The sequence below is a fragment of the Suricata suricatta genome, chromosome 6, assembly GCF_006229205.1.
Source record: "Suricata suricatta isolate VVHF042 chromosome 6, meerkat_22Aug2017_6uvM2_HiC, whole genome shotgun sequence".
Classification (NCBI taxonomy): Eukaryota; Metazoa; Chordata; class Mammalia; order Carnivora; family Herpestidae; genus Suricata; species Suricata suricatta.
In genome coordinates, this window is record NC_043705.1 from 83,819,712 (window position 1) to 83,845,130 (window position 25,419).

Below are 25,419 nucleotides of genomic sequence, written 5' to 3' on the forward strand. Positions count from 1 at the left end.
TGGATCAAGAAGATGTGGTATATATTCACGATGGAGTACTACATGGCAATGAGAGGGAATGACATATGGCCCTTCGTAGGAAAGTGGATGGACCTTGAGGGTGTCATGCTGAGTGAAGTAAGCCAGGCAGAGAAGGACAGAAACCATATATTTGCACTCATAGGTCTAGCAGGAAAACAAGAGAGACCTAATGGAGAACCAGGGGGAACGGAGGAGGGACAGAGAGTTGGGGAGAGAGAGGGATGCAAAACTTGAGAGACCACTGAATGCTGAGAATGAACTGAGGGTTGAGGGGGAAGGGGGAGGGGGGAAAAGAGGTGGTGGTGATGGTGGAGGGCACTTAAGGGGAAGAGCACTGGGTGTTGTATGGAAAACAATTTGACAATAAAATATTATGGGAAAAAAAATTAAAAAAAGAAAATTAACTCATGTTAAAGCAATACAATTGCAAGATGTCATCTACTGATTGTTTAGGCGTTAAGTTTAAATTTATGGATAATGGCCTAAATGTTAAGAATACCAGTCTTGGGGCACCTGGGTGGCTCAGTTGCATCTGACTCTTAGTTTCAGCTTAGGTCATAATCTCATGGTTTGTGGGTTTGAGCCCCATGTCAGGCTCTATGTGGAAGTGCAGAGTCTCCTTTGGATTCTTTCTCTCCCTTTCTCTCTGCCGTGTGTGTGTGTGTGTGTGTGTGTGTGTGTGTGTGTGTGTGTGTGCGCGCGCGCGCGCGCGCGCGCATTCTCTTTTTAAATAAATGAATAAATTAAAAAAAAATCTCTCCTTCTGCTTTGCTCCCATGGACTCTCTCTATTTAAAAAAGAAAAAAAAAACCCACCAATCTTTGTTTTGAGCTTTTTTTTTTTTTTTTTAAAAGCACGGGGCTCAGTCTCACAGCTGTGAGATCGTGACCTGAGCTGAAATCCGAGTCTGATGGTTAACCAGCTGAGCCCCCCCAGGCACCCCACCAATCTTTATTTTGTGTAAAAGAGATTATTAATTTAAAAATGTTTTTTTGTTTATTAATAATTGAAAGCAGATTTTAGGGTAATAGTTCTCCATGTCTGCTACATATTTCTTGTTCTAAGAACTGTGGCCTGTGTACCTAAGTATTTTCCTCATAGAGAGGTTGGCTTTGTTTTTTCTCTTTAAAGGCAAACAAAAATTGTCAGATTGGATTTAAATGTTTACTTTTGAGAGAGAGTCTGAGTCGAGGAGGGGCCGAGAAAGAGAGGGATAGGGGATCCGAAGCACGCTCTGTGCCGACAGCAGCGATCCTGATGCAGGACTCAAACTCGTGAACTGTGAGATCGTGGCCTAAGGCGAAGTTGGACACTCACCTTACTCAGCCACCCAGGCATCCCTAGAGAGGCTTCTTTCTTGATGGTTGCTTGAGGTTTTCAAACTTGTTCCTCTTCCTCCCATTCTTTATTTTTTAACTCCTGCATTGTAAATATTTTCTGTAAATAGAAATGGGATACGGCAAAATTGCTAGGGACCTTGTATTTGCCTTTTCATGCCTTTAGAGGAATCTTGGCTTTGTGAAGCACTGTTTTCTATAAGAAAATATTGATGTGGTATGGTTCCCCAGTGTTTTAGGAAGATTTGGGGGGAGGACTTCGCTCAACTCTTACTCAACCAGCCAATAAACACAGATGTGTGTGTGTGTGTGTGTGTGTGTGTGTGTGTGTGTGTGTATACATATATAAATTTTTTTTTACATATACTTGGTATATTCTTTTGTCCTATTACATTATACTGTAGGTTTATATTTTATTTCTTCTCATTGGGAATACAGAATCAAAGTATCAGGGGAAATGGCAGAAAACAGTATCAGGACTCATCTAATCAAAAGAAAAGAACAAACGGAGTCCACTGCCAGCCAGCCAAGCAGCAGAATCCCTTGATGGTAAGACTTACAGTTCTAATGCTAAGAAGGCAGTCCACTCTTTTTAGGAGTAGAGCAAGGCACATTGAATTAATATATTGACAGGATTTTTGCGGAGTGCAATTGTACATTATTTGCTCAATTAAAAACTGGCTACTCTCAGTTACAGGTTTCTAACATTGATTCAGCTGCACATCTGTTCTTTATTTTTTATGTAGGTATTTAAACATTATTTAGTACTATGAAAACAATGTGTAGTCAACCCTGCCTTCTAGAAAGAGCAAGTCCTCAGTTATCTTTCGGTTTGTATTTTTCTAAATAGAGTCTGTATTTCAATAAAGTTAATAATTGTGAAGAATATCAGTGTTTTTTTTTTCTTTTGTAAGTTGATAGAATTAGAAAATTAAAAATAAAATGCAGCCAGTGCCATAGCCTTTAGACTAGGCCTGAAGACAAGTAATTGTGAACATTATGCTCCAGATAGTAATTCATGACTAATGGGTCTCCTTGCTTATCTTTTCTGTAAGTCCTGGTATTTATCTGTTAAATTTTCTTATAGTTTCACCTACTTTTCTTTCTTTAGTAGTGGGTGATAATAGTTTTAAGTTTTAGCGAAAAGTGTTTTTGTCTGAATTCCTAGGTGCTTTTTACTTCTGGTGATTTAATTTCACAGGCAAAGATGTTAAAGCTCAGTTTACTTTTAGACTACTTGCCTTTTACTGTCATACTTTTTTCCTGTCTGATTGGCACAGATGAAAAGAGAGCCATTTGTGTATTGTTGAGTGTGTGGAGAACACTTAAAAAAAACAAAACAGTTGGTGTAACCTTCTAGAGAGTAGTCTGGCTGTGTGGCAAGCTGGAAGAGATTCTTAAAATGTTTCCCTAGAAAAAATTTTAAAGAATGCTCAACCTGTTTCTCTTTTTTATAATGAAAACTTGGAAATCATCTGAATATCCAAGCATATAATATTAAATGCAAATCCTAGATCTGTGCAATAGACTGCCATGTATTGTCAATGATAATGGTATGGATTTCTATTTATTCAAAAAAGAATATGTTCACAGTATATTACGTTTTAAAAGTAGGTTCTAGAATAGTCTTATGTACTGAATGCACTTAATTTGTAGTAATTATAGGAGGATTTACAGTATCTTCATAGAGAAAAAGCTAGAAAAATACACTGAAATGTTAATAGTAATTCTCAGGATTGACAAAGTTAATAATTTTCTTTTCCTGGTGTTTTCAAATTTTGCATGTAGTCAATTAAAAAAAGTTTTAGGCTTAAAGTAAATAAAAATAGAAGTGCAAGACTATGAATAGTAATTATATTTCTGGGTTAGTGTTCTTCCTGAGAAATTTGATGATGCACCTCCTCACTTATATTAAGTGAAATGACTGTGGAGGGTATGTTTTGTTTTTTTCTTAATAGAAATGTGAAAAGAAACTTCATCCACGAAAACTTCAGGATAATTTCGAAACAGGCAAGTCATTTTCTTTTTAAAATCTCTAATGGGATTTGCTATGGTTTTGGCCTAACCTTGATTTTAGTTGAGAGTGTGATGGACTATGATAGATGAGCAGGAAGAATCCCATGTGTTCTGTGGAGACTTCAGGCGTGTGGTCACGTTCTCTAAAATAGGAAACTGACTAAAATGTACTTAAATGATCAGGATGAAACAGTTTTCCCTTTCAGTGTGCTGTGTGTGTGAATGTCAGACTGTGCTATGCATGAATATATAAGTAAATACTAATTAGAGGGGATAGAATCTAGTGTCGTAGAAGTGAGGAGACTTCCTTCTCACACATGTGTAAGAGGAGCACTAACTTCAGAAGGAGAATATTTCCCACTTTTTGGAGGTAATGAGCATCTTTTTAAAGTGGTACCTGTGGATAGCTTTTATTAAAGTAACATCCTCAGTTGTAAACAGTAGGCGTGTGATCTGATTTGGAAAGTAATGGTGGTAAATGTAGAAAGCTCTTTGGTAATGCTGATTTAATAGAATTGGAAGTACAGTAGACTGTTGCTTTTTTGGTTTTTTGTTTTGAGAAAGAGAGAGCATGCATGAGCGAGCGTGCGCACGTGTGTGGGCCGGGGACAGATAGAGGGAGAGAATCCCAAGCAGGCTCCATGCTCAGCGCAGAGCCTGATGCAGGGCTTGATCTCACAACCCTGTGATCATGACTTGAGCTGAAACTGAGTTGGATGCTTAACCAGCTGAGCCACCCAGGCTCCTCTAGACTGTTTTTTCATATGTGCTGTTTTGAATTATTTGAAATCCCTCTGCAATAGATGGGCATTTTAATGTTTATTTTTGAGAGACAGACCACACAAGCGGGGGAAGGAGGGAGAGCGGGGGACACAGAATCGGAAGCAGACACCAGGCTGTCAGCGCAGAACCCACGAACTGTGAGATTATGCCCTGAGCCACAACCAAGAGTCGGATGCTCAACCAACTGAGCCACCGAGGTGCCCCTATTCACCGTTTAAATTTAAGGTTTTCATATAGAAATCCTATGAATTAAGAAGCATTATAATCATATTTTTTTGCAGTATTTATGATTTGAGCAAGATAAACACTACTTTAAGAGATGCTTTAATCCTCTTTTGGAAAGTTAACTATGAAGTAGTAGGAACTGTCAGTAGTTTGGTGTATATATAAGTTATGGGGGTAAAAGTACCTAAATAGGATTTTTCTGCCCACGTTGGTGCTGGGGACATGAGAGGCCGATAGTTTAATTAACATAAGTTCAGGAGTCAGTTACTTCACAATATCTTTAAAAAGCCTTATATTCAGGAAGAAGGCATTAAAAGGAGGTATACTCTAATTTCATATGCCCAGCTTAATTGGGCATGGTGTGGATATATAAAATTGGAGTTATTTTGAAAAGGAAGTATAAAAAGATTTTTGTCCTGGGAAACCTCATTTGAGATTTACTTTCTGCCTCAGTCTCTTGATGTCTGTTCCAAATCTACTTTCATGGTCAAGTCTCTTTTCTACCTTAAGAAAACAAAGAAAGAAACCCTGATAAGTTGGGAGTTTTGTTGTACCATGATTTTGAAAGTTTGGATTTTTCTTTAGGTTAATGTATTTCCTGAAGATTTGGTAGGCTATGCCTTTAGTTTTCTCGAATTGGACTCTAAATCTTATATTACATTTGTAATCTTTACAGGGCTTATTACATTTTGATCTTTGTCAGCAAGTTCCTTTTATGTTGGCACAAAAAACAAATATAGGAGATAGATAAAAGTATGCCCGTTTTTGAGAGCATGTGAACATTAAGCGTCTTAAAAGCTGAGGGGCGCCTTGGTGGCTCCGTCAGTTAAGCATCTGAATTGGCTCAGGTCATGATCTTGTGGTTTGTGGGTTCGAGCCCTGTGTCAGGCTCTGTGCTGACAGCTCCCAGCCTGGAGCCTGCTTTAGATACTGCGTTTCCCTCTCTGTCTACTCCTCCCCTGCTCACACTGTCTCTTTTTCTCTCAAAACGAAATAAACATGAACAAAAACAACAACAAAAAAGGAACACTTAAAAACAAAGCTGAGATTCAGATTGTGAATTAATGTGTGGAAATAAATAGTAATAGATAAGAAAATCAGCTGAGCCCCAGTTCAGGGAAGGGAAAGTATCTTGGTGGTTCTGCTTATATTAGATTTTGAGTGTGAGGAGAAAAATATACACTGTATGTGAATTCGTTTATAACAAAAGATGGGGAGGGCAGTATCTGAATTCCTGCCAAGTTACTGAGTTTGTTTATTTTTTTTAAACAGATGCTGTATGTGACTTGCCTTGCTCTGGCGAAGACCAGTTGCTAGAACATGCGGAGGGACAGTCTGTGGCATGTAATGGTCATTGCAAGTTCCCCTTTTCATCCAGAGCCTTTTTGAGTTTTAAGTTTGACCATAATGCTATCATGAAAATCTTGGACCTTTGATAGCAGCAGATGTGTTGTGGAAGTCCCAGGATCAGACTTGCATTTGAGTGGGTGTCTCATTGAGCCTTACCTTTCTCAGGTGTTTTAAAGAAATGCAGGGAGGCAATGATGTTTCTGAAGATATTGTTCTCTGTGCGAAAGAGAGTAGAAAGAAACATGAGTTTGCACTGTAAATGCAGTTATAACCTTTTATACAGATGTACCTTTTCAGTGTTTTGGCTAACGAATTTAAGTTGCGTTTTATGAGAGCATTTTTTTCTGTGTGATTGTGGTTTTTATTTCATGTTCTGGTTAAGAAAATAGTATTTGAATCATCATCAAGTAGCCAATCTAATGGGAATGCTCCATGTATTCATGACTGTGATTGCAATAAGAGTTTCCTTATATTGACATTTTTAAAAGAAACTTAAAATTCACAAATACTAAATGAATGCAAGAGCTGAAAATGTCACAGAAGTCAAGATTGCAGGTCATCTGCTTTCGTGGCATTTTGTGCGTTTCTCTGCTTCTAAACACTTATGTTCTCTAATCCTCCTCTGCTTGGAGATTTGTTGAAAGGTTATTTTTAGAGCTAGCATCTACTATGTAATAATGTTCATGTTAAAAATGACCTCTTAGCACTTCATTAAGGGACAAAGTCCATGGCCTGGAGAGGGACTGAGTTGGTTGGGTGGGGAGTGGACACCACTCTGACTTGGCGTTGCCGTCAGTGAACCTGCCGGGGAGCAGGGAGGCCAGGGCCTGGCAGCTGCTGTGGTCTTATCTCTGCTGTCCTGCCGTCAGCCCTTGAGTATTGTACAATGGTTTTGTTCTGTGAAAATTTATTCTCTATTGTAGCTGTGTAAATATGAATGGAATACTGACATTGAGTTTTACATTGCATCTCGATGTTATCTCTGGAAACTGATGTATTAGGTTCAATTTACAGCAGTAGCAGAAACGGACATGCTCTTAGGAGCATGCTGAAGCCCCTGGACGATGGAGCACGAAGGGAAGGGGCACACAGTTCACACAAGTACAGCTGACTGTTTCACCAGGGGAGGATCAGAACATGGAGGTAACATTCATAACTCACTCCTGGGACTAGATTTTGCTCCTTCAGGATTCTTAGATCTAAATAAGGGTGGCAGTGCCCATTTTAAGAAGGATTTCCATTCTAATTGAGGACAATCACCAGGGCTTTCAAGGGGGCTTTAGTGTTTGGGCTGCCTCTGACCTCACTGAAGGCATTTCTTTTCGGGGGTGGTGTGTGAGCATATGTGTGCGTGTGCATCTGTCATGTGGGTTTTAAAAATCTTTTTTTACATGTGGTATCCACAAAATATTTCTCTGCTTGTAAATTTTATTATAGAAATCTTTATTCTGTATAGATAGCCTATTTAATAGGGGTTCTAGTTAACCCAGTGGGACTTTGAGAAGAAGTACTATTGTAAGGAATTCACTTGGTATTTCTTTGCTTTAGCTTTTAAATGGCTTGATTTTAAAGGAGAAAAATTCTATTTATTAATAAAAGTGTCACCCTCTTGGTGCTAAGCAGGAGAATTCAGTTACAACAGTGTGTTTAAAGTTAGGTTATTCATAATCCTGCATCTTTTAATGTGATAAACTTGTGAATCCTTCTGTGACCTTTTTAAAAATGCATTATATGACTGCTTTGGAAACTCTTACTATTCTTCCCAGAAATACAGCTGCTTTGCTTGGGTCTCCTTGAGCCATATTTATAGTTGGTCCCAGCATTCCAGATTTCTGTTAAATTGTTAAAGCTAAGTGAAAACTTAGTTTGCCTGGCAGGTAAATCCTTTTCACTCGCTTATTGTCATCTGGAAACCATACAATTTTAGTGACTGTGTGTGTGTGTGTGTGTGTGTGTGTGTGTGTGTGTGTGTGTGTTGTTGTTGTTAATATTTTTATTTTGGTCAGTTTTTCTGGTGCCTGGAGTTGGGTTTTTCAGCTCTAAATACGAAAGCAAAAGAGATTAAAATTAGTTACCAGAAGTATGTTCTCTAAAGGTGTGTTGAGCCTTTTTAAGAACCAACAAATTCTCTCTTGTCAATTACAGCAGTTTAACGATGGTTAAATGTTAATTGCTGTTGTGCTGCTTCATTTAATGCACTGTGGAACAGAATAAGGGTATTGTTGGGATGGGATTTTGGTAACTTGAGGCTTTTAGCTCTGTTGACAGTTTGAGATAAAAAAAAAGATGTGTGTGATGTGACTTAACTATGCAGAAAATGTATAAGTTGGGTGTACTTGTTTTATGTACATCTGCTATACTTATTCCCTTGAACCTGTGTGTTTCTCAGTGTTCAGGTTACCTTGAGAAAGGCCATGCTTAGCACAGAACTGGATTTCTCCTCTGAGAAGTTTTAGCATGGTTTGAAGAAGTCAAGTGATAAAGCAGTTTGCTGCATATGCAATAATTTACTTCTGTGTGCTGCATTTTAAGAAGCTAGAGGCGAAGAGTCGTTGTGTTGGCTTCATTATGTTTTATGTCTTTGAGAGAAAAGTAGGTCTTTGAGTCCACTTTTTAAATCTTATGTTCTAACCTTACATGTTCCAAGGTTCAGTGCACTGTGAATCTTTTTTTTTTTAATTTTGTAGGTGCTTTTATGTATAACTATGATGATTTGTAACATGTTAAGTGAAGTTTTTTGTACTTAACCATTGTTATCCAAAAGATAGGGTATAGTTTACATGCTTTCACAAGTTTTTGTTAAATAACAAATGAGTGGTTTTAAGATTTCAACCAGTGACACTCTCCTGAGACATAAACTAAATGGAACCCTTAGCATGTAGGAAATTTGAAGAGGTTTAAAACTTAAGTTGGATTTTCATGTTAATATATAAAGACAAATCTCCTGTGCTGTCAAAGGATTTGTGGTCACTGCTTGCTGCTTTGAGCTTTGGATATCCTTATTTTTCTATTATATATCAATTAATAAGTGCAGATAATGAAGATGTATAGCAAAATACAGCAAAAGTAATTATATGCCATAAGATTGGGTTAGTACTTTGTCTTTTAAGGCTTTAGTAGTTTTATGAAATATCAAATAAAAAAATGAAATCTAAGTGAATGGCATCTTTCCACAGGAATTAAATTTAAATTTTATTATAAAACAACATATTACGGTGGTCTTTAGAAAAGTTCAGGTCTAAGTGCATATATGCATTAAAAACATTTCATTTCTTAATTCCCCCCCCTACCCGCATGTGGTTTCCAACAGGAGTTAACTTGAACAGTAAGGAGCAAAGTCTGTATAAAAATTAGACTGCCAAATTACTTTTCTTATTATGATAATATATTGTGGCTTTTTATTTTTGTACCAGTACTTCCCTCTGCCTGTTCAGAGATTTTGTTTTGATTGACATCTATTGTGTCTCTGTATTCTCTGAGGCAGTGTTTTCTTTGCATATTAATCATAGTTACAAGGTCAAATTCATTAACATATTTCTGATTGAAGAAAAGTAAGTGTTACTTAGTGATTTTGACTCGGATTATATTATGGCCTGGGGAAGGGGCTCGTATGTATTGTTGTAACTTCAGATTAATGATAAGCAAGACTTACTTTGTCTGAAGGTGTCAATATCCTTTTCCTTTAAGTACCTATCTCTGGGTAAACAAGTGTTAGTAAAAGTACAGTTTTGTTAAACCTTATTTCTGATAGTTTGATAAAGCCTGGCTAGTTCTTCATTTTATGTTCTGTCCTAAGATCTTTAAGTGCATTTGTATAGTTGCTGAAAACTCTAAAAATGAGATCGTGATGAGCTTTCTCAGCAACTTTTTTCTACCTAGAATGGAGTTTCTCTTGAGGTTTATACTCCTGTGTCATAAAGATGGCAGATTGCAAATAGGCAGTAAAGACGCTGTCCCGTGCTTGCAAAATAGAGTTCTGGATTGCACTTTCAAGTTCCAGGATAGAGCATTCTTATAGAACAAAAGTGCCCGGGGTTAGGGTGGGAGGGGGAGATAGCTGTTGGGCAAAGAGTGATAGGAAGAAATTTTAGAAGATAAATCAATTCTTGAATGCTATCTGTTGTATTAGGCTAGAAACATAATCTTTGCCTAGGCCAAGCAGTGTCTAATTTATATGGCCATTACCAGGCGTTTTCTAGCTCTGGGTAAAGTTATTTTATATGGTTGCCAAGCAATCCAGTGAAATCTTAAGTAATTTTTCTCATTTCAAAGACCAGTATTTGGGAGTCTAGTCCTTCCTGTGCCGATAATTTACCACTCCAGCCGCGCTGAAGTGCTCTACTTTCTTAAAGGAATGTGACTCAGAGCACTGACAGCCATGGTCAGGCATGTGTCCTAGTCACTTCGTATGGTAGCTATGCATTTGTCCTGTATGGTGATTCATTCCTTTCCGTCTAGTTTTCTTGTGACAAACCGCATTTATTATTGAAACAGTAATCTAAAGCTAAGGGAAAGAATAAAGCTACCTCTCATACAAGGGGAGTGGACTTGAAGGGCTGGCTGCCAGCAGGTCAGTTGCTCAGACTTTAATGTAATGTACAAAGAAATGTAAATAAAAAAGCTATGGTAAAGTATGGAAGTTTTATTTTGAGAGATGATTATAATTAAATCTTTACTCTGGGTCTCCAGATTAATGAAATCACTAGTAATGAGAGTCTGTTTGTCTTGTGTCTTCGGTGGTTAGCAGAGGGGATGGTCTAGCTCTAGTAACAGCGTGAAAGCACAGTCTGAAAATAACCAACCATGACAGAGTGCTTACATTAGCTGTGTCATACTGGCCAAGGGTGCTTGGGAGAAAGGGATTGGATGCAGAAATCGGTTGCCTTATTAGTTTGTAACTTTGTCCTGTATCAGCCCTCCTCTTAGTAGACTTTTTTCGTCCAGTAGAAGACTAAGGCCCAGAACATATGTATGTGCTGCTTTTTTTGGTGGGAGGGCTCTTGCAGGGGTTTGAGTGTTGTTTTGGTTCTTGGCTTCTGTCTGTTGAATGCCATTTGAAGACCTATTTAATTCTTTATCTTGGTGTGACTGGCCAGGAAGAGGCCATGGAGTCCCCACCCCACCTCTCCTTTGTATCTTGTCCCTTCTATAGAAAAATTATTCTTGCTACATCCTTGTGGTAAATCTGCCACTGTGGGAATTTACATGCAGCGATCATACTTGCTCTCCTGATGATCTCACTCGACCGTTGGGCCATAATCAGGCAGGCTATGGACACCTGTGCTGTTTTGGGTCTGTCTCCCAATGCATGTAGCTTGTCTGTTAGATTTGGGAACAAAGAAAACTCTGTGGATCTTGGGTGAAATGGGCAGTGTTCTGCCAGCCCTTAGTCCTTGAGTGGTATGTAGTTAACAGTCTTAGGTTGTGGACTTTCTGAGGTAGAGTGCAACAATTTAAGCTGCTTTTAATTAGTTGAAATTCTAAAACATCTATAGCTCCTACAGTTGAAACATTTTGGGCACAAATCTACCATTGTTAGTCATTTCTCAAGCTTTAAGAAATTAGTTCTTTGTAAAATATTTGTCTTATTATTCTTTTGTGATACTTTAGGATCAACTATGGATGGCAGCAAATGAAAGCAAAGGTTTTCAACAGAATACAGTTTAGCAAGGTAGTAACTATTCCTCAGTGGTTCAGTTAGAGGTTAATGAGTAGCAGTGGACTGGCGCTCTTCATGTCCTGTAAGGATCACTTGCACTGATAGAGAAGCACAAAAGGTGTATCTACGAGAGTTTTTTGTGCGTTTCACTACTACTCTAGGGCACTGCAGTCTCTGTTCACCATAGGTTTGTGTTTGGATGTCATACGAGTACTGTTTGTTTTCAAATATATGTGTCTGAAGATTGGAGTCTTTAGTTTTACTTTTTTGCTCATATTTCACTTCAAAGTTAGGACAGGAGACAGCTAACTGATTTTCCATTTTCTTACAAACTCTTCCTTCAGTAATAGGGAAGGAAAATAAACTCAACTATTTTGTGTATATATATTTGTGTATGTTAAATACACACAGACTATATATACACATACACATTTTCTTTTGATTGCTTTTGAAATGTATTAGCTTAATACCTTATAAAAATCGTCTTTGGTAAGTATTGACACAGTTCAGATTAAAAATTTTACCTGTTGGCTTTAATGAAAACAATCTTATTTCAGAATAAAATGTTCCAATGGAATTATAGTTCATGTATTAACTAACGTGAAATATTCTTATATAAGATTATCTTTCATCTAATCAAAATAAGGACATGCAGTTTAGTTTGGATGGGAAAGGGGTAAGAATTTTTTTCTTTAAACCGTATTTCTAAAACAAGGCTTTGAAATGTCTTCTATACTGTGGAGACTAGGTAATGTTCATGGAAGATGTGTAGTCTTAAAGCAGTTTTCTTGGGAATAGGGGTTAGTGTGCAAAAGGTGAAGATATATATGCTGAGTCATGTTAAATTTTATGTGGGACCTATAAAACCTAGGAGAAAAAAATTGAAATGGTCTCATTAAATAGGATATTGAGAGAACAAACTGGACTTTAGAGTAAATGTGATAACTGGGTTTATAAACTATTCAGTAATTTTTATCTTATATGAAATTATTTAACATTTAATTTTTGCCTTAAGTATCACAGCATTTTATTACTTTACCTTCTAGGGCGTTTTAATGTTTGGAAAGAGACTATAAGTAAACCATTGGAGTAATTCTGTTTATGGTAGTAATGAAGTTCTTGGTGCTTATTTTGGTTAATTCTCAAACAGAGCAGAAAAGAAATCCCAAAACACCTGTGGTGTTTATGTTCTACAAATTGAGACCTTTAGAGTGGATTTGTGTTTCTGGATTTATTACATTCTGGCTAAACAGTAGCTTGGTGTTTTTCCCTCTGTGTTAATGAAAGGATGAGGACTGATTTTCACTTGTTTTGGGTATGGCTATTATAAATTAAGAATTTCCAGTGAGTTTAAATGTTTGCCAGATAAAGTCGACTAGCAATGCCAGCTGTACTGTCCACTGAAAAAATGAACAAAGACCTATGTCTTGTTACTTTTTTGAAAGCTTTTTGATGTAAATGACAGCAGTTTAGAAATTAAAAACCTTTTATCTTACAGAATACAATTTGAAGGGAAGTTTCCTTTGTATTTTAAAACATTTTTACAGTTGATTGTTCAAGTATTGGCTTTCTGTAAAAATATTATCGTGTTACATTTAGACTATTTGTAGTGCAATATCAATAAATTTTGCTGCTCCAGCAGTTTTAATTACTACCTTAACCTGGTTTCTGCTACTGTTACTTGTTGTCATTTTTTATTGGTCCAAAGAGACCCAGCCAAAATATGTGTGAGACAAAGACATGCTTACATGAGGAGAAGAAATATTAAAGGGTAGAGTGTGTCTGCAAAAGTGAAAATAAAGAACTGGTAGGTATTCTCCATCTCAACAGTTTGGTTATTGCTTTAAAGCAGAATTACAGTTCTATACATGTGTTCTAGAACCAGGCTTTCCAGATAGAATGCTTGACAATCCTTGGATCTTCAGAGAGAGACCTTCTTCTCCATAGAGACCTCAGCTGTATGGTAATTTTGATTTAAAATTTTTCAGAGGGGCACCGAGCTTTCATACTTAGAGCTGACCACACTGCAGGACAAGTGTTTCTCTAACAGACCTGTTGCAAAGCTGCTTACCATCCTTTCTCGTATTCCTCTGTGACTTCCTTGCACTTCCAATTCTTGATTATATTCTGTTGCCCTGATATTTAAAAATGGAAAAAGGTCTTTCAATAGATAACTTCCCATTCATACCAAGTTTTAAAAGGCAGCTAAATAGAAATTGGTGATAAATGAGGTTTCTTTGGCTGTTTTGAGTTAATATAGTATTTTCTAGTCCTGCTCTCACCAGGGCTTTCGATTTAATATGAAGCATCATAGGTTTGATGCTAAACAGTATTGCAGAAGGAGGGGTATCTGGGTGACTCGGACGGTGTCTGACTCTTGGTTTCAGCTCAACTCACGATTTCGTTAGTTTGAGCCCCATGTGAGGCTGTTCACTGACAGTGCGGTGGAGCCTGCTTGGGGTTCTCTCTCGTCGTCTCCCCCACTCCCATCGGCTCTCTCTCTAAACAAACTTTAAACAGTATTGCTGAAGGACAGCCTTACCCTTTAACGAACACAGTTAAAGTACATCATGGAATTAGAAATATTTATTCAGAATATAAGAATGTTTGTAAAATATTATAAATGTCTCTGTATAAATAAATGGAGTTTTTTTTTTAAAACAATTCTATATCAAATAACACAGAGTAGCTATTTTACAGCAGCTAAAACTAAAGGCATCTGGAAACATTTAAAGCATACAAGTGAAGAATCTAAAAAATTACAAGGTATAGTACAGTGTTAAGTGGCAACTTTAAAATGAGACTTTCAGTACAAACAGTAGAACAATACTGACAAATGCAAACTTAGTCACATGTGCTTTAATAACACAGTACATTCAAGCAGGTTTTTCTAATTCAGGTGGTCTAAAAAGTAGCACATTTTCAAATAGGAAACTGAAATCTCATGCAAAGTAAATAAGTCTTGATACTACGTCAAGAAACTGATTAGAAATAGAAAAGTGAACATATTTCATGATCTTTGCATTAGGTTCAAACAGAAGCAGATTCTCAGGGGCTCTGGCTTGGCAGTCCTGACGGGAGCATGCTCCGTGAATCCTCGGAGTTCTACAGGACGTTTTCCACGCGGACGTGATGTGCACAAAGTGCCAGAGCGAACGGTACAGCAAGAACTAACTAAAGGCAGGTCTCCTGTGGGAATGGGGGTGAGAGTTCTGTAGATGGCTTGCTTGCTTCTGCTGCGCTGGCTTTTCAGACGACTAGTGGGGGAGCTGTAGCAACCTTGACTAAGGAAAAATCAAGTACTGTTAGGGGGCTGGTTTTTCAGTAGCAGTTGCTGTTCCTGGGCAATGATTTCTTGGTCACATGCAAGATCTAAGATGCAGTGTGATAAGAGAATTTGTCAAATATCAATCAAAAATGCACCCATGGTCTTTGTGAAACTGTCTTCCTCTGTCCAGGAATTGGTAAAATAAGAATGCATGTACAGCTGCTTTTCAGCTTATAGCCTTTTCCACTTGTTTATATTTTAATAGCCACGGAGTGCTCAGTGATGATATGGTGGCAGCAGCCAGCATTACATTAATTAATAGTTCTGGTTCCAATTCTGAGAAGTCCATGCTTGGCAGCCTAAGGCATGTATCTCCTAGTGAATCACATGTAATTAATTAGAAAGTGACTTCAAGTGTGTGAAATCGGGAACTTGAGCCTGGCTGACATGAACACAGGTTTCAGCGAACCAGAACAGGATTTGGATGGACTTCAGGAAGAACTGTGTGTGCAGCAGGTAGAGTTTGCAAGCCTCAGTGAAAGGTGACAATAGTACCATTTCTTGTCAAATAGGTCATTGGACTGGATAAATTGAAAAATATTTGCTGTATGATTTTTTGGGGAGAGTTCTTTAAAAATTCTGTTGTTATACAAAGCTGTTGTTTCAGAAAAAAGCTCAAGTTACCCTCTGCTCCTTTCCCTCCCAAAACGCCTTGGCAGCCCTATGACTGACTAAATTCGGTACAGAAATTTCCCTCATCGGGTCATTCTTTCCCTTTTGGTCTCTGCTGCATCCAGAAATTTAGGTACAGCTGTAAACTTAGTGAACGTGATCTTTGCACTTTCTGCAGTTTCATGGATGAGAGATAACTCCCAGGTAGGCATTTGCACATGGCTTCAAGGATATCCGTAAGTCGGTAATAAAAGCTGTGGGCATTTCCTGTAGTCCTGATGTCTCTTCTCATTACTTTACTCAAAACATGAACATGATAACTATGGAGGTTCTTAAATTCATGCCAGTGACAGTTCAGTCCAGATGAGCTGAAACTATCGGGTGATAATGTAATTAGATCCATATGCAGGTGGGAACTAGGAGATTTTCAAATAGTTTCAAGCTTTTCTTAGAGCAGTAGAATCCTTACTAGCCTCATCGTAACACTTTTTAAGGAAAAATCGCATTGGCTTTAACTGGAACTGCCTTTCTGGAGCAATAGAATGTCAAGGCTCTAATTCAAGTTCTCTGAGATCCCTGTAAAAAGTATTGATGCAGGCTCAGAGGAGGACTTAGCAACAGGTGCATGCATCTCCAAGGAGAATTAAGCAGTTATGTTTAACTGGCACTTAATAAAAAATTAACCTAACATTCCAGTTTCAGGCAACATGGATATGTGCACTTCAGGAACCGGACATGCTTGCAGAATAGAGTGAATATGAAACCATTAATACCAGTATTGGCAACGATGAAACATCTAGTATGTGCCTCTGGGGCTAGGGCCTGAGTGGGAGGAAGGGCGTGAGAAATCCCACCTGTCTGATCACATGAGGTACTTAATCATAAATAACTTCTGGTACATCTCAGAGAGGAATCTTCCCACCTGCAAATCCATCAGAGCTCTGGCAGCTGGTGGAGACGGGCTTTGGCGGAAGGTCAGATCAGTGGGCGGGCCCTCAGATCGATGCCACTCCAGCCACAGACTGGTCTCTTTTGCCTGATTTGTGCCTGAATTTGGCAATGGGAAATACACCCCAAAGGGTCTGTTTCTTCCCATGCCTGTTTTTCTGAGACCCAGAGACTGAACTCTGAACAGAGATCATTGTTGCCTAAAAGGAGTAGCCACTGAGGAAACTGGAAAACAAAAAAACATGAAAGTCTAAAGACTCCTACAAGTTAAATCTGTTTCATTGTTTACCTTTTATGGAGACATTAATAAACTAGCTTCTATTTAGAAAGAAAAACTCAGGTTATGAAAAGGTTTCAGGCACCTGCAGTTTTTTACTTTTAATCAAGGTGATTTTAGTGGGCTCCACAATTAGCATAAACCAGTACCTCTTCGAACACCTTCAACCAGGATCTTGTCTTGGGGAGTATTTGAAAAATACAAGGAAAGGAAATCAACTAACTGCCTTTTTATTCCATACATTTTTATAAAAGTAACAGTTTTCTGGAGAAATAGTTTTGACCTAGTCACCACATATTTAAAAGTATGATGTTGAAGTATAAACTCAAAAGGAGCCCAGGCAGGCTGATACTGGGGCTTATAATGGAGGAGCTGAGACTTCGCAAGTCTCAGTTACAGGACCCTACATGACTCACATCAGAAGAGTGAGTTCTCTTTTAACTTGGACCAAGAATGGCAGACAGAGGTCAGCAGACAGGATTTTATTCCTATGTCAGCTATACCCTTCAGTGTTGGCGAAATTAAAACGGTTTTGATGCCACTAGTGGTTTCCCACCTTGGACATCCCGGTTGGCTGAGGGGAAGCCATTTCCCCTAGGAAAACTGGAAAAATAGCATTAACCTGCCCCCCTTTTTGCACATATATTTTAGCCACAACATTTTCCTTATGATAAAAATGAAATTTTATCATAAGCATAAAAATTGATTAAAAAAAATTACAAGATCCAACTTTGACTAAATGGTAGACACATAACAGAAACAGAAGCCAGTGGACACTTTCACAGTGATCAAAGCAGCCAAAGGCTGGTCCTTCCAGACTATTACTGGTTTGTTTTGTTTTGTTTGAAGGTGGGCAGCTTCACTGCTGGCCTGAGAAAGGAGGGGGGGCGCTTTTGGGGAAGAATGCTCTGCCCTCCAAGGTGGTGGCTGGAGTGGCCTTCGCCATTGCCACGAAGGCTTGAGGAACTTGTATCGGGTTGTCTGAAAACAGACCTCTAGTTCACCGATACTGGGGCTCTAATGTGACCTGGTCATAAAAAAAATTTCCTGAACTATGGCATCGGGTACAGTTCTCAGGAGACTTTGAGGGATCTTCAGGTGCTACAGAATGAGAGTTAAGTGGTCCTTGAAAATCTGTCCGTGTAGGGTAACTACAGAAGAACTGAAAGATAGGATAGGGAATAATGAATTTAAGATGGAGGCCCTCCTGAAAGAATTCAGGTACTTTGGTCCTGGCCCATCCCTGTCAGCATGTTTCTTGAGATTTAACCTATTTTAAGTACTAAGTACTGTATACTAAGCACCATTTCTCTTGGGGCCTTCAGAGGAGGTCTCAACAACCATTCCTTCACCTGCTGCCCTTCCTAACAGCAGCAGCGAAGTCTGACTGGTGGTTCAGTAGCCATCTCTTCAGTAGGTGGAATCAGCCTGCAACACATGCAGTCTACTCCATGCCCTTCCTCTTACCGTTAGAGAAATCGAGACAGTTCCAGAGCTGTGTTTTTCCTCCCGTAGATGAGCTCTGATTCATACAGAACAGCGATTAGGTGGTGCCAGGGGGGGGCGCGGCGGTTTGGCTCCTCAGCTCTTGAACAAACTCCTGGTAAAATTTTAGTTCCACTTATATGTATCAACAGGACTATCTCAGCTCTAAGTCTTGGCTTTAATAGGGCTCCACTGGGAGGGAAAATCCCAGAGTCCAAAGAAAGTGCCCTTCCCAGCCCTCCCTCCACAGTGAGAGGTGGAAAGAAGTGCTCATTCTCCCATAGCTGTCCGGCACAGCCCTGGGGTTGCTCCACCTGCAACTTCAGATGTATCTGGGACTGGAAGAACACCTATGCACCGCCGCCCTGTAATCTGCCTTTCAGAGCACCTCTGAGTGACTGTCTGTCTCAGGGTTGGTACGTGGGACTTGAACACCAAAGCCTGGTTACAATAAACAAATCAGTTCTAGAGGCTGGAAATACCCCCTCTCCACCCCATGTGTTGTCAGCATATATCCCTGAAGAAGAGGAGAAATGGCATGTCAGAGATAAGATCACTATCTACCAAAAAAGAGGAGAAGAACGGACCGTCCTCTAAAAAATGCTGAGGGTACTACTTACACAGAAGCTCCAGAACAGGTGGGAGAGTGACCGCCAGGGCTGAGAGCAGAAGCAAGGCCTGCTGCGCATGGCGCACAGAGCAGGTATTTACACGCTGTCCGTGGGCCCGGAAGGGGAGGGGCGGGATCCTCTGGATACAGTCTACGTGGTGACTCCAGGCCACTCGCCCCTGGGGCAGAATCCATGGCACTCCACTGTGTAGGTGCTGACCTACCTGCCAACCTTCCTTTTTGTCACTCTCCCACCAGGTGTTCTGTCTCCTGGGGCACTTCTGTTCCCAGTGACCTGCTGGAGTTTAGCTTCCACGAGAGGAGCTGATTAAAGTGAAGTTTCATTGGTGTGTGGCCTTGAGTTCTCCTCCTCCAGCAGAGCTATTCTTTGCTTGAGCATCCTCACTTGGGTCTCATGTCTCTCCACCATGGCCATCATCTGAGATTCCAACTTCTTCAGTTTGTTTTGGTGCTTCTTCTTTGCTTTCTCATAGGCAGCTACCAGGTTGCTGTGTGGGAGGAGAGGGAAGAAGGAGGAATCATTTGAGTAGTGTTGAGACGCACATGTACTCATTGTCTGCTGGGTGACCAGGTCCAGAGCGGTCACTCAGCCTCTAAAGTAGGAATCTGAGATCCGGTGTTCTGCACTCAGGGCTATGCACCTGTTGGTTTAACTGTAGTTACTTCCCATGCTAGAGACTTCTCCCTAATCTGTTAGGAGGAGTGTAAACCAACAACCCAGACTAGCCACATCCAACATCAGCAACAGAAAAGGCAGCTGAATTCCAGAAATCTATCATTTAAATGCAAATGGTGTATCTGAATCTTTTTGTTGTTCCATGGCTGCCTGCAACAGATGGTCAGGTGTCAGCTACCCAAGAGTGTTCCTCAAGCCCTGCAGTCTGAGTGTCCTCACCTAGGAGGCGGGCGCAGAGGCTCCGACAACTTCTCTTTACTATGCTTTGGGCTGGTGGGAGTCAGGAGCACAAGGCCATAAACTAATGCTGCCAGCCAAACACAAAATAATCCTTTGTGAACTTACAGAGTTCACAAAGTTCTTAAGAAGAACTTCTAAGAGTTTGGTGGAAGAGAACAGAGGGTGAGCCCCGGGGCTGGGTAAGTCCTAATACCCTCTTTGGTCCAAAATAGCACCCCAATCCATTCCATGTACAGATAGGTCTTCCAAGTGTGGTCTGAGAACCGACTCCCAGAGATCCCCAAAACGCCCCTCAGGAGAGGCCTTCTGGGTCCTTTACCTCGTAACCACACATCTGTGTGAAGCTAGATGTTCCCGATTTATTCCAAAACAATATATCGCCTGTAGAAATGGATGTGTGAATCTATCTGCCTTCTAGTAAACCATTTTTTTAACCAAGTGCCAATTGTATTATATGTGAATTTATTTTTATTTTCTTTCCTGTAAATGAATGAAAACATAAACCTTTGTCTCGGTTTTAATTTCTAAAGTGAGATTTATCAATACATAAGTAATTTGAGAACAAAATTCTTATGAGTTTCTGTTTTCTATGAGCATAAAGAGGTCCTGAGCTCAAGTTTGAGACTGCTGCCTTAGAGCAGTGCTCCATAAAGCGTTGCACCAGATACTAAACATTGCTCAAAGAGGTGCCTGGCCAGCTCAGTTGGTAGAGTGAGCATCTTGATCCTGGGGTTGTGAGTTCAAGCCCCACATCAGGGGCAGAGTTTACTTAAATAAATACAAAATAAATGTTGCTCAGATAAAGGTTCTGTAGCCAATTTTGTTTGGAAAACACTGGCTTAAACACCAGCATATCTTTTCATTGTGGGACTTCTCAACCTTTACTGTGTGGATTGTTAAGGGGACCGCAGTGTGCTGCATTTCCCAAACGTGGCCCAAGGACAGGCCTTTACTGAGTAAATGATGCTCTAGGGAAGACAGGCTGGGCTGGGGTGGGGGAGGCAGGTGAGGACTTTCCATTCCCTAGAGCTGGTTCCCAGTGATTATGGAACTGCCCTCCCTGGGGTGGGAGTGCAGGAGGTTTTACCTGTTGGCTCTCTTTAGGTCATTCACGAACTCTGCTGATTGCTGGTGTCGGATTTCACTGCTCTTGGTGAGTCTTTCCAAGGCGCTTACCAACTCTTGCACTCTGGCCTTTAACTTCTTTTCCCTGTACCCAGAAGAGACAAAGCATGCCTTGAGTAACTTGACATGATGGGGCAGTGGCTCTTCCCTGCAAGTGGTGGCAGAAAGGTTTAGCTTGTAAAGTGAAAAGGCAGGTATGGAGAGGAGGGTACTAGAGGGCTCAAGAGTCCCCCCCTCCCCCGGAGAACCAGAACATCTCAGCGCTGCTTTCTTTAATGAGAAGGGCCCTTTAGAGATCTCAGATCTCCGTGTCACAGAGGAATAAGGCCCAAGGTTGTAGCCTTCCAGCTATGGGAAGTAAGCCAGTCTAGAAGTTTTTGCTGTGAGAATACCAAATGCTCCGCTATGAGTGCAGCTCGGCCACAGAACCTCATCAGGGGCCCACACTCCTCTTTTCCAAGTGTGCTGAAGCATCTCTTGAACCACTCTGATGTGAGAACAGAAACTTCTGGTCTGGGTGGCCCACCCTGGGAGGAAACCAACATGATCTTACTTTTGCAGAAACACAAAAAGCAGTAGTGATAGAGGGAGTCGAAATCAGTATTCTCATTTTAAAGGTCCTTGTTCCCCTTTACTTAAATTAGATTTGCATTTTGACAGTCCCCTGCCCCCAAGGCTTCAAGTACCATGGGTGCTTTCCTGCTAGAGGAACTCAGAGTAATTGACTTAGGGTTCAGTTACAGGTTTCTGGTGTCCAGTCTGCATACTGTCTTCCTGTGATTTCCTCAAGAGCATGAGACCTGGACAGGGAAACAATGAGACCTTCCCTCAAGATGTACCCCTTTTGTAGGCACAGTGTTACCACATAGTCCCAAGCTGCATGTGCAGCACAACCTGATCTGTTTAAACTCAGCAGGCTCCCCCACTGGCATGTGGGCTCTAAGGTGGCAAAGACCTTACCCTAATGTACCCCGGTGCCCAGCACCATGCCTGGATGACTGCTTCTCCATGACAATAGTTGTTAAAATAGCGTCAGAACAACTCACTAAAGGTGTCTGATTCCTTGGAGCATAATGAGAAACCAGGATTTACGGGAGAAATTCCTCTAAAAAGGACTCACGAGTGGAAGCATGTAGCAAAATAAAAAGTGAACATATTCCTTGACCTTTCTGTTAAAGATGCAGCTCAAAGTGCGCTGGCATGGAAAGGTGTCTGATACAATGTCAAGTGAGAAGGGTGAGTTCTACTGGAAGCCAGTTTTGGAAAGACAACTAAAAGTCTGAGTGTGAATGGCTGATAATAACAGACCAGAGAGCTACCCACCACTCAACAACCGGTAACTCCTGGAAGGGGTGACTGAAGGCTTTCTTTTTTATAATTTTTTATATGCTTTTTGTGAAGTGTGTGAGAAGCAGTCTCAGTGGTAACGCTTCCTGTAGGAGGGCAAGGGAGGGCGCTGGCTCTTCACAGATCTTTTACATTTCTGCCTCCAGTCACTCAAAGTGCAAGTCAAGCTCTCAGACAAGCTCACTAATGAACTGCATCACAAAAATCTAGGCTTGCTTTTGTGAGTGAGGATGGAGGGGGAAAGATCTCTTTAAAGGAAACCTAACAACCAACCGTAAGTCCTGATGACTCCTCATTCCTTGGTGAATCCTCCCATCTACCCTTAGGGAGCCAGAGTCCAGGCCCCGGCAGAGGAATTCCTGAGGAAGGTACCTTGGGGGCACTGGCAGCCACCAGGAAATCTCAGATCTGGTCGGATTTTCTACTGGAACCCAGAGAGCGGGCCGTTTTCTAGCAGAAGCAAGAAGGGTCTCGGAGGGCAGCCCTCTGTCAGCTGAGGCAATCTGAGAACAGGAAAGGTTTCTCCCCCTTCCTTCTGGCTATCAAGAATGGGGAGGGAAGCGGTTACTAGGGCTACATTTTGTTACCGTTTCAATTCTTTTATCTTTCATTCTAAAGCTGATGAACAGTGTAAATGGAAAAACAATCTGGAAGTGAATTTAAAATGTCACCATGAGCTTAAATTCAAAACAAAAAACCTGCCCGGAGCCATACCCTTTCCCGCCCCCAATTACATCCACACCCCTGCCCCAGCAGCCCAGAGCATGGAAATCCCGGGCTAACCACAAAACAAAGGGTTCCTTTGCCCCAGTACCCAGGCCCCTGAGGGACCGGAGGGAACTTGTCCGGACCTGGCAGGCTCCAATGGAGGATCGTACCCAGGAAGACAGAGGAGAGACTCTCAAAGACCCTGTCCAACCCTGGGGGTGGGGGGTAGGGGGCGGCACACTGGGTGCTGAGAATTGCCTCCAAAAACTCCCTGGGTCTCAGGAAGGAGATGAGAGTGCACCTGTTTGTGCAGACTCCAGGACAGAAGCAGGATGCTGATTTATTTACTGATAAAAAGACAAGGCCAAACTTCAAACCTAAACCTAAACCATGGGTTACTTTTCATTTCATTTGACTGAGGCAGATACCTGTTGTATGAGTCGTGGCTCACCGACTGAAACACAAAACCGCTTCGAGGTGACCATGAAAGAGGACTTCACCTCCATTTTGCTCTTACTCTGCACTAACTGATTTTTTCTTTTCAGTTTATCCCTAAATGCAGGCAAAGCATCCGGATGGGAATGGAAATTACTCCCTCAAGCAATGACTACCTTGAGCCAGCAAGACCCTGTATGACTGACCCCAAATAATGATGGACCTGACCTTTCCTGCCCACTTACATGTACCCCCTGACCTCTGTCCCACATTTTCCCGGCATAAACCTAGAAGTATCTTCAGCACAGTATTTAAGTCAATAGCCCATGGTCTTCCTGGTGTTGGGGTGACTCAAGTAAATTCCCAACTTTTGTCACTACCACTCGTCTCTCTGCCTTTGTCAGTGATGAGTGGCTGAACTTGGTCTGAGCCCCCCAGAGTCAGGTGCTCTTGCACCCCAGCACCCTGGCTGCACCTTTAGTATGCCAGTACGGCAGCACTAGCCACCATGGCCATCTGAGCACCTGAAGCATGGCTGGTCTGAACTCAGATGTGCTATAAGTGTAAATACACACCAAAATCTGAAGACTTGATGTGAAAAGAAAGAATGTAAAATAGCTCAACTTTTAAAATATTGTGGGGCACCTGGGTGGCTCAGTTGGCTAAGTACCCACCTCTGGATTTCAGCTCAGGTCATGATCCCATAGCGGTTCACGGGATCAAGCCCTGCATTGGGCTCTGCGCTGACAGCACAGAGCCTGCTTGGGATGCTCTGTCTCCCTCTCTGTCTCTCCCCCGCTTGCGTGCTTGAGCACATGCATGCATTCTCTGTCTCTGAATAAAAAAATAAAAATATTGAGGACCTTGGGTATCTTGGTCCATCGGGCATTCAACTTTGGCGCAGGCCATTATCTCACAGTTCGGGAGTTTAAGCCCCACGTCAAGCTCTGTGTTGAAAGCTCAGAGCCTGGAGCCTGTTTCAGATTGTGTCTCCCTCTCTTTCTGCTCCTCTCCTACTTGTACTCTCTCTCTTTCTTAAAAATAAACATTTAAACAAAATGAACAAGTATTGATTATATGTTGATATTTTGGATATACTGAGGTAAACATGCTATTATTTTCATCTTTTGGTTTTTTTTTTTTTTTTTTTTAGTTTTAAATGTGGTTACTAAAAAAGTTTAAGTTGCCCACGTGGCTGGCATTTGTGACTTGTGTTCTGTCACCAGGGGACCAGAGCACGTGCTTGCAACACAGTACCAGGGGTCACCTTGGATTCTGTATCAGGTTTGGGGTGATTCTAACTACCAAGCAAATTTAGGAAACCGGTAAGGCAAAGTGTTCTTCACCAGGTGCATGATGCACTTTTAGTGGTCTTGGAAAGTTCTGGATCTAAATGCAACAGACTTGCAGGGGCACACTTTCCTCAAATCTACAGCTTTCCTCAGCTTCTGGAAGTTCTTATCCCAGTCACTTTGGAACTTCAATCATTCATGTCCTGTTCCTTCTAGTTTCTAGTTCAAATTTTCTTGGCTCCATACAGTTAAGTAAACATTAAACACAACAGGCTCCCTCTGCCCCTCCAATACGGTGTTTTCCGGAGCGCCCCGAACAACGTCATTCCTGCCTTCTTCCTGGTTCTTGACTCAGGAACACGCGCCTCCTCCCAGCAGGTGTAAAGTCGGTCTGGGGTAACAGTGTCACTGTGGAAGCCCACGCGACCAAAATGTGCTTGCAGGGCCTCCCATTCCACCCAAAACGGTGGTCCTTGCTGCTCCCCGAGAGTCCTGTGAACCTCACTCACCACACAGCCAGGGGCGGGTGTTTTTCAACATGAGCACCCTTAAGTGGCGGCACATGCGGGGTCCAGAGAGGCCGCAGTGCCCTGGGGGAGGGGAGGGCAGGGAGGGGCTCCCCAGCCATCAGGCAGGGGGTACGCTGTACCCGGACTGTAATCACAAACCCCGACCGTGGTGGCGCGCCAGGAGGGCCACAGCAGGCCAAGAGGCTGTGCTGTGAGGCCGCCGGGAGACCTGCACGGGCTGTAATCACACCAAACCGCGGGGAGCCGCGGCCACGCAGCCACACGGCCTGCAATTCTCAGTAATTGCTGGTTGTGCGCAATTAGGCAATTGCGAAAATCGTCTGCGTATGGGATTCCTCTCTCCCTCCTCACCTTCCACTTGTGAACCCCCGCAGGCCTCATCTCCAATCAGCTG

The 25,419-nt window shown here is 41.4% G+C and overlaps 2 protein-coding genes across 12 annotated transcripts in view; one reads left to right on the top strand and one right to left on the bottom strand.

The window, feature by feature from the left end:
* DCP2 (decapping mRNA 2) overlaps positions 1–23,582 on the top strand; it is a 52,527-nt gene extending 28,945 nt beyond the window's left edge. The window contains exons 9-15 of one of the 11 annotated variants that reach the window (XR_003910099.1): positions 1,797–1,907; positions 3,317–3,368; positions 5,655–6,875; positions 13,271–13,354; positions 14,420–18,998; positions 20,693–20,741; positions 23,314–23,582. Coding sequence is in view for 2 of the 11 variants with exons in the window: in XM_029942719.1 (XP_029798579.1) it covers positions 1,797–1,907; positions 3,317–3,368; positions 5,655–5,818 (327 nt within the window). In the remaining 9 variants the exon portion in view is untranslated. Of the gene's footprint in view, positions 1–1,796; positions 1,908–3,316; positions 3,369–5,654; positions 8,893–13,270; positions 13,355–14,419 lie in introns of those variants that run through there. The other 10 variants (XR_003910097.1, XR_003910100.1, XR_003910096.1 and 7 more) reach the window with 10 other exon arrangements.
* The window catches only part of MCC (MCC regulator of WNT signaling pathway), a 257,976-nt gene continuing 249,188 nt past the window's right edge, over positions 16,632–25,419 (bottom strand). Inside the window, exons 16-17 of the mRNA XM_029942717.1 lie at positions 20,676–20,798; positions 16,632–19,160 (exon numbers count right to left, since the gene is read on the bottom strand). Coding sequence (XP_029798577.1) covers positions 18,980–19,160; positions 20,676–20,798 — 304 coding nt within the window. The 3' untranslated portion in view covers positions 16,632–18,979. The remainder of the gene's footprint in view (positions 19,161–20,675; positions 20,799–25,419) is intronic.